Genomic DNA, 9,701 nt, shown 5'->3' with positions numbered 1-9,701 from the left:
GAAAAAATCGGTTCAGATTTAGATATAGCTGCCATATATATTTTTCACCGATCTGGTCATAATTGGCGTGTATATGAACCGATCTTCCTCAAATTCCGTGCATCCGAATATTTTATGGGAGTCGTAAAACTTGCAAAATATCAGCCAAATCGGTTCAGATTTAGATATAGCTCCCATATAAAGCTTTCGCCCGATTTACACTCATTTGCCTACAGAGGCCAATTTTTTGCTCCGATTTAGTTGAACTTTTCCACAGGGAGTAGAATTAGCATTGTAACTATGCGTGCCAAATTTGGTTGAAATCGGTTCAGATTTGGATATATCTCCCATATATAGCTTTCGCCCGATTTACACTCATATTATCACAGAGGCCAATTTTTAACTCCGATTTAGTTGAAATCTTGCACAGGGAGTAGAATTAGCATTGTAGCCATGCGTGCCAAATTTGGTTGAAATCGGTTCAGATTTAGATATATCTCCCATATATAGCTTTCGCCCGATTTACACTTATATGACCACAGAGGCCAATTTTTAACTCCGATTTAGTTGAAATTTTGCACAGGGAGTAGAATTAGCATTGTTGCTATGCGTGCCAAATTTGGTTAAAATCGCCACTGCTTAGTCGAAAAGTTGTAAAAATGACTCTAATTTTCCTAAACATCTAATACATATATATCGAGCGATAAATCATAAATAAACTTTTTCTAAGTTTCCTTAAAATTGCTTCAGATTTAAATGTTTCACATATTTGTTACTAATATTGTGTTCCACCCTAGTGCATTAGCCGACTTAAATTTTGAGTCTATAGATTTTGTAGAAGTCTATCAAATTCTGTCCAGATCGAGTGATATTTAAATGTATGTATTTGGGACAAACCTTTATATATAACCCCCAACACATTAGACGGATGTGATATGGTATCGAAAATTTAGATCTACAAAGTGGTGCAGGGTATAATATAGTCGGCCCCGCCCGACTTTAGACTTTCCTTACTTGTTTTAATATGACTTTCTTTTAAAAAGAATATTTTGTATGTATATTATTATTTGTTAATTAAATTTTTTTGGAAACCAGTTTAATGTTTTTCTTTGTTGTAAAAGCAATATTTAATTTCAGAGCAACTCCAGATGGATTCGAACAAATTTCAACTTGAAAGTGATAGAGAATTGGTAAGTTTTCTTTTAAAAATTGGCTTTTTTTCAACTAGAATATTTACGTTTTTGTGACCTTTTTATCATCAAAATTGCAGGTTTTTAATACCTTATTTTAGTATTTCTTTAATCAAATTTTCGGAAACCAATGTAATATTTTTAATGTAAAAACAAATATTTAATTTCAGAATAACCCCTTAAAAATTTGGAAAAATTTTTAGTACTCCTTTGCCTGTAATTCAATAGTGAATTGGTAAGGATTATTTGGCTTTCTTTTAACCCTGGACAGTCATCCTTATTTTTTGTACATTAACGTCATCCTTCGCCATTTTGACTACGGCTGATTTCAAGACGCTACAATTTTCATCGTGAGCGAAAAAGTGAACCAAACTTGAATTTATTTTCATATTCAATTTGGTTTTAAAACAAAAATTCATAAAACGGTCGAATTAGTATAACTTAAATTTACCATTTCCCAATAGACTAAAATGCATTTTAAATCGAAAATGAAATTACGTCTCGTTTTTTTGACGAATGATGACCAAATATCCAGAATATTTGGTTTTTTATGCATATTATTATTTTTTTCCATTAGATTTTTTGAAACCCTATTTAATAATTTTATTTAATGTAAAAAATAAATAGTTAATTTCAGAGTAACCCAAATAAATTTGGACAACTTTTTATATTTCCCCTCAGCGTGCAATTTAATAGAGAATTGGTAAGTTTTATATTAAAACTTTTGCTTTCTTTCAACTAGAATATTTATTTTATTATATCCTTCACATCGATAATAACACAGTTTTATGAGTTTATATAGAATACTTCATTATTTCTCTAATTGTTTCAGGTACAAATTTTATAAGATACGTTTTCCAAAGAAAAGTTGAATTCTTTACACCATTTGATAAAATGCCCCCAAATATGCACCCTCAAAAAAAATCGCTTCTCTAACATATGTTCCAAACATATTTTGCAGGAAGCACATATATTATTGGATACCGCCGAAACATTAATATGTTTGTTTTATGTGACCATATTATATGTTTGGAAGCATTTTGAGTTCAAGAATAGTATATGTTTGGAAGAATTCCCCAAAGAAGATTATGTTCATTCCCTCACATAATTTTTACTTCCACGAAATTTTTGAGTTCTTCGCATCTTTTTCTGTAATACAAATATGCTTTTTTTTTTCAAATGTCTATTCTCTTGGTTCCGAATATCTATTCTCTTTATTCCGAATACTCATTCTACTATTCAAATTAAATAATATTTAGACATAAGCATACCAAATTTTTGGACTTATTATAAAACAGTTTTCCGAAACAACATACATTCACAGAAATTGCTCTCATTTCATTCTCTCGCTGTGTTATGTTGATATTTTTTATTCAACCCTCCCGGTTTCCATATCTATTTCTTTCTCTATACTAACTCTCTCTCTCTCTCTGTCGCTCTCTGAATAAAGTATCACAACATATATATGTTTACTCGAAATTTGTAAATTTATATATGTTTACATTCACACATATTATTTTTATGAAACATTCATGCCCCAAACATAATATATTCTAACATATTAACATATGTGTCCCAAACATTTTGTGTTAGTTTAGGAACATTACATGTTTGCACTTAAATATATTGTGTTTAAAAATTGTGCCCGAAACACATTTTGTTTATATCGGAACATATGAAAAACATATTTTTCTAACAGTGTGGTAAGTTACAAGCTAAAGTGAAGAATTAAAAATTATATTTCATTACATGGTGTTAATTTTTAACAATTTTCATTATTGTTTCCATTTTTTCCAGCAAGATATGTGAAAAAATTACCTACGATGAATAAAAAAAGGATAAGTCAAAATGTCCAAACCGCGGGTTCAAATGAACTACTCTCTGTTCCACGTGGTCATAATTTTTATTCACAAAAAACATTGTAAAGGGTGATTCTTTTGAGGTTAGGATTTTCATGCATTAGTATTTGACAGATCACGTGGGATTTCAGACATGGTGTCAAAGAGAAAGATGCTCAGTATGCTTTGACATTTCATCATGAATAGACGAACGATCTGCCACAACGTCGAATTTTCAGTGAATGGGCCCTAGAAAAGTTGGCAGAAAATCCGCTTTTTTATCGACAAATTTTGTTCAGCGATGAGGCTCATTTCTGGTTGAATGGCTACGTAAATAAGCAAAATTGCCGCATTTGGAGTGAAGAGCAACCAGAAGCCGTTCAAGAACTGCCCATGCATCCCGAAAAATGCACTGTTTGGTGTGGTTTGTACGCTGGTGGAATCATTGGACCGTATTTTTTCAAAGATGTTGTTGGACGCAACGTTACGGTGAATGGCGATCGCTATCGTTCGATGCTAACAAACTTTTTGTTGCCAAAAATGGAAGAACTGAACTTGGTTGACATGTGGTTTCAACAAGATGGCGCTACATGCCACACAGCTCGCGATTCTATGGCCATTTTGAGGGAAAACTTCGGAGAACAATTCATCTCAAGAAATGGACCGGTAAGTTGGCCACCAAGATCATGCGATTTGACGCCTTTAGACTATTTTTTGTGGGGCTACGTCAAGTCTAAAGTCTACAGAAATAAGCCAGCAACTATTCCAGCTTTGGAAGACAACATTTCCGAAGAAATTCGGGCTATTCCGGCCGAAATGCTCGAAAAAGTTGCCCAAAATTGGACTTTCCGAATGGACCACCTAAGACGCAGCCGCGGTCAACATTTAAATGAAATTATCTTCAAAAAGTAAATGTCATGGACCAATCTAACGTTTCAAATAAAGAACCGATGAGATTTTGCAAATTTTATGCGTTTTTTTTTAAAAAAAAGTTATCAAGCTCTTAACAAATCACCCTTTATTAAGAACTTTCATCATAAGTTTTTATAATAAAGTACTTTTGCTTAAAGAAAGTTTAATTTTAATGTATGAAAATTTTCATAATAGTAAAACGGTTTGTTGTTCCTTTAATTATTTAATTTCTCTGTACTGTAGAATGATTGATTTAAAAATAGTTTAGTCGTCGACATTTTAAAGAGACTGTTAACCAATTTTTAGTATCAGGTTTCCCAAAAAATAAGCAAGTAAACCAAAATAATACTGACTTTTTAACTTGGTAGGGGTATATAAATCTTATGGTGTTGTAAAAATGAACTAAAATACAATGTTATATATGAACTAACATTTAAGAGATTTATAAACTAGACAAGTTGAAAAAAATCTTAAGGGCTAAATCATGGTCAATATTACTACAGTTTAGTTCATTTTGCAATGTAAAAGGGTTCACTGTTTTTTCAGTGCATGGCTTACGTTACTGTCAAATGATAGCATTACCAGATCTCAATTATTTCAATTTCCTGAAATAGGCCCATACATTTTAAAAATGATTTTCTATAAAATTCAATCTGGCATCGCCGTCCATTTGGCAAACATTTCCCGCTTTTGATATTTGGTTTAGCTCAATAATTTTTTTAACAAATTAGCCCGCGTAGAGAGATAAGGATTTGTATTTCCATATTTCTACAATAATTACAGTTCAGTTGTCCTTTTAATGAGTGTTTCATTCGAGATGTGTGTGTTTGCTCGTGTTAGACTTTCCCTTAAACGGTCTCTATGGCGGTTATAAAGAAAAAATAGATCGATATAATTAACTTTTATCACATATTTACAATAAAAGCTTTAATCAATTTATCAATTATTATGTTTTTCCAATTTATAAATGCCTTTTTCCACAAAACGAAAGGTCTTTACCAAGTGAGTGGTTTTGACATTTCAGTTCGTCAAAATGCGAACGAATCGAGTTAGAGAAACCCAATTTTAGAGCTTACGTTACGTCTTCGTTCGCATTGACTTTCGTTTCGATTGTCGTTTAGATACCCCTTAGAGAAACCAAAATCAGCTGTTTTTCGTTTTGTATGCGAACGAAGACTAGAATTCGGATAGCAGAAATAGGCTGTCAAACTTTATTTCAAGTTGGACAAACTAAAAACCCCTTTCATTTATTGTACCCTTCAATATCTTTCGTTTAATACAAAAATATATCGCGCAGGTATATTAGAAAGTGCTGAATTTTCTTAAATATTTTATCTCTTCAAATTGTAATTAACCCATTAGGTGCGCAGGCAAAAACTACTTGGTTTTTTTTTCACGCACAATTTTTTTTCACGCACTTTTTAATTATATACAGAAAATGTATAAATTTTTTATAAGGATTCCAGTGACCCTGATGTTTGTCGGAGATACGTGGTACCTATAAGTATACATTCTAGTTACAAAGTACACCAGGGCATTACATTTTCCTGTTTTTAACAACGCTTTGTGGAAATCTAATAATGAGGAGTAAAATTAGTTAAATTGTTGTGGTAGTTGAAAGTTCTGGACAAACTGGATTTTTGAAGGAAAAACAATACGTTTTTAAGTGATGTTCGTTGTGTTCGCGGTATTACTGGCATAGTGGTTGCTTGGTCCAAATTGAGGCACATCTTGGCAAATTTCATTCTGATCACGAACAGACAGACATATCAAATTTTAAATTTATATTTGATTTCTAATTTTCGAGATGTTCTAAAGTAATTTCAGCGGGACATTTAATAATTTTTCATTGCAAAAAATTGATTTCTTGTCGCCATTTTGCGATTTCCGCCCATAGTCAATCGGTAGGACACTTTCTAATATTCGCAGAAAGTGCAGAAAAAATAGAAAAGATACAAAAATTGATTTGACATATACTTTATTAGCGTTTAAAAAACAATATTATGGAATGTTTAACAAACGGAAGAAACGGGGATTTACTTTTCGATATTTGCTACCATTTTCTTCTGTACATTTTTTTATTGCTTTATATATTATCGAGATGTTCGTAGTAGTTGAAAAATATTGGTCAAATGATAATACGTACGTTGACGAATTTAGCTAAGTTTAAATTTTGGATCCGAATATCCAAGTAGTTTCATCTACGTTTGTTTAAAATGTAGTCTAATCTAAAGCAACGCATTGTGGAATGGCTCCTGACCATTTGCCGTTTTTCAGACATTTCACCATTTTCGGGCCACGTAATTCAAGGCCGGCATCGCAAGTAAAAGTAATGCTCTCGCCAATTGCATAATAGAATTGCACGGATGACATATGACCACTGATAGCTGTGCCAGGATAAGAGCAGGCTTGAACGCATTTGGGAAGTCCTCCGGACCATCGTCCATTGTCCTGGCATGCGATAATTGGTTGGCCTTGCATCATGTACTCTGGATTACAATTGAACTGAACGACATCACCTGCTCGGTATGGTGAAGTTCCTTGGGCGTAGCCATTCAAAGGAGCTCCCGGACTTTCACACTGCACTTCAACACAAGAAGGAAATGGCGTTGCCCATTCTCCCGAAGGCATACAGATAGACTCAGATGGTCCCCGTAAACCATATCCTGACGGACACGAAAAAGCAGCACGACCGCCAACTTCTCGAGATAGTACGGATACTCGAGGTGACGTTACATTATTTGGCAATGGTATGTCTCCACATTCTACGCTCTCACAGACTGGTAATGGTGCACTCCAATTGCCACTGGGAAGGCAGAATAGCTCAGATGATCCAATAAGTGAATTGCCATTTGAACACGATAGCAAAACTCGTACACTGAGTTTTGTTTCGTTTGTGCTAACAATGAGACCACGTCTTGTTGGTATTTCCGGACAATTTATACTTTTTACTACGACCTCAACAGAGTGTTTATGTCTGGCAGGAGTCTCACAAGAATAAACACCGGAATCATCGGTTTGTGCGTCAGCAATGGTAAGACGATATTCGAGTGTGGCATCACGACCTTCCTCAGTTACCCAGCCTTCAGTATAGTTTCTGGAAATAGAGATATGAATATGTTAAGAATATGTTCGTAAAGTAGGTACCCCTGAAAGACATGTGCTCGAATATTGCCCTAGGATCCAGATTTGAAAAGTCATTTAGTGAATCCATAAGCAAACTCAAAAAAAAAGTTGGATTACACAGGGGAACAGTGGTTCTGTTGATTAAGAACTGAATGTTGTTTATACTCTTTCATTACCGTCACTCAATATACACCAAAGAGTTACGATACAAACTGAAGTACAATCAAAACAAATTGTGAAAAGCAAAATCAACGAAAATTCAAGATCTGTCTGCGCACATACTTTCGTACCTAATCTATGTCAACAACAAATAAGAGAACAAGGAAACAATCATCCCCAGAACTGGTCGAACTCTCTGCTACAAGCTAACCACAACATTGCTTTGGCACTACCACTGCAACAGAGACTGGTAAAGCCTACATACAATTGATGTATCATAGACCAAGAAAATATAGAGACATACCTTGATAATTCACCATAGTTTTGTTTATTTGCAGTGCGCAGTCATTCCACTCAATTGCGCAGTCAAGTGACTCAATTTCTTTTTGGAAAACGATAATTACCGTACAAATCAGTCAATTTGCATTACAAAAAAGATGTGGATGTATAGAATTTTACATGTTTTTCAAATATTTTGTGTTTCATCAAAAGAACAAACGCAAGAAAACAAATTAAAGCCAAATTGCTACGGAGGACTCTTTTCACTTCCTGTGCCAGTGTCCAGCACTATCTTTCAGAAGAAACAAGATACTCGGCTCTTATTTCTTTCAGACTTTGACCGACTTGCGAGAATGCAGCCTGAGTATTCCTCGTCTTCATCAAGTCTTCGGGGTGGAGGAGCTAGGCGCTTCCAAGGATACACTATCATACAATGGACTCATTCCGGCCAGAAGATGACGGACACGTGGAGGAGAAGGAAAAAGAAGTTTAGAGGAATCACAATGGACCAACTATGGTCTAAGTGGACACAAACCCGCTAGTTCGGATTGGTGTCAACCTCCATAACCTAACCTAACCTAAAGCCAAATTTGAAAATCACTCAATTGCAGACGAAAAAGAGCCATCTACGGTGTGCAGACAAACTACAGCGCTGTGAATTCACTTGAGATGTCTATACCTTCCTTGGTCTATGGATGTATACCCAATCAGCTGACATAATGAATGTAAGCAGATCACTAACGCCGCAGCCTAACACAAACAGGCGGCAAGTTAATATTACTAGCGATACTTTTTCATGGGTTGTGTTTGATGATAAATTTAACCAGGTTTTGAATGACAAACTGAGCGATGTCGCAAAGAAGACAGACTTGTCTAATTTACACGGTGAGATCATGCAACTCCGGGAGGAAAACGCATTGTTAAAAGCAGAAGTTAATGAATTGAGGCAGACAGTAGAGCGAAACGCTGTAACATAGTCGTTAAAGGAATAGCGGGCAATCTAGTGAAAGATGCGATTGCTACATTCTCTAATATATGCCAACGACTTTGGACGTCAATATAAATATTGTTGAAACTCTACTTGAAGTAAAATCTATTTTTGACGCTAGATTTAAACTCAAAGGTACTGATATTTTTGTGCAGAGGGATACAACTGCGAATGAAAGAAATAAACTTAACAGCCTTTGCCAAATTGGAAAAAATCTCAAAATACACAATGCTGGTTCAAAGATACGACATGGTAGAGCTAGGAGTTTCATTGGAAACCGCCCGTTCGAATGGAATAATGGAAATATACTTGCTTTAAACGAATATGAGGCTCAATTTTTACGTGATTACTGTAGTAAATCAAATCTCACATACACCATTAGAGTAAAAGATCTGAATCCAAGACGACGAGATGCAACCAACAATACCACTGCAACAACATCTAATAGTATAACGAACAGTATGAATTAGCAATCAGTTGTGTGTCAGGTATTCAATTTTGGTAATTTTTTCTCATACATTAACAACTTTGATATTTTCTTCTTATTTGAAACACATATAACTGCAAATAATCGCAATAAATTTCTACCATTTTTCAAAGATTATGTACTATACTGGATAGATGCCGTAAAGATTCATAGCGCCGGCCGTGCAAGCGGAGGGTGTATTTATGGATTTAAGAAGTCTATGCAGCATCAACTTTCTTCAAAATTTAGCAACTTATTTAACAATATTTTCCTTTCTGCAAAGTTTCAGAATATGAATATTCACTTTATACCCCTATATTTGAACTGTAATTCTTGGGTAAATGATTTTGGTAACCTTGAAAGATTTCTATTAGATCTAAATCAAAATACATTTTACATTGTTCGGGACTTGAATGCAAGGGTAGGAGAAGAGCAAGAGATTGAGGTAATGAGCAGTTTGAACCTTGTCATGTCATCAGCTAGGGTATCTAGGGATTATTGTGAATGGCAGAATTAAGGAAGATGTACAGGGTGAATATACATTTTGCGGTGTTATGGGCTCCACGGTAATCGATTATTGTATAAGTTTATCTGATGCATTGGAAATGTTAGAAAATTTTCGTGTAGCCTGCAAACCGTATTCAGACCACATGCCAATGGAGATCTATATTAAATCGAATATGGATCGTACAAGCAGACCGGGCACATTGCCGAACAGGCTTAAATGGAAACCCAATAAAATGGAAAGGTATAGCAAGTCGCTT

General features: G+C 34.6%; 1 protein-coding gene across 3 annotated transcripts in view; it reads right to left on the bottom strand.

Annotated features, from left to right (window-relative positions):
• Positions 1 to 5,880: 5,880 nt before the first annotated feature.
• The window catches only part of Hasp (Hig-anchoring scaffold protein), a 563,757-nt gene continuing 559,936 nt past the window's right edge, over positions 5,881 to 9,701 (bottom strand). For all 3 annotated transcript variants that reach the window (XM_075295587.1, XM_075295586.1, XM_075295588.1), the window contains one exon: positions 5,881 to 7,016. In XM_075295587.1, coding sequence (XP_075151702.1) covers positions 6,143 to 7,016 — 874 coding nt within the window. In that variant the 3' untranslated portion in view covers positions 5,881 to 6,142. The remainder of the gene's footprint in view (positions 7,017 to 9,701) is intronic.

The sequence above is a fragment of the Haematobia irritans genome, chromosome 2 (genome assembly GCF_050003625.1).
Source record: "Haematobia irritans isolate KBUSLIRL chromosome 2, ASM5000362v1, whole genome shotgun sequence".
Taxonomy (NCBI): Eukaryota; Metazoa; Arthropoda; class Insecta; order Diptera; family Muscidae; genus Haematobia; species Haematobia irritans.
Note: the sequence above shows the minus strand (reverse complement) of the source record. Positions and strands in the feature narration are given on the sequence as shown.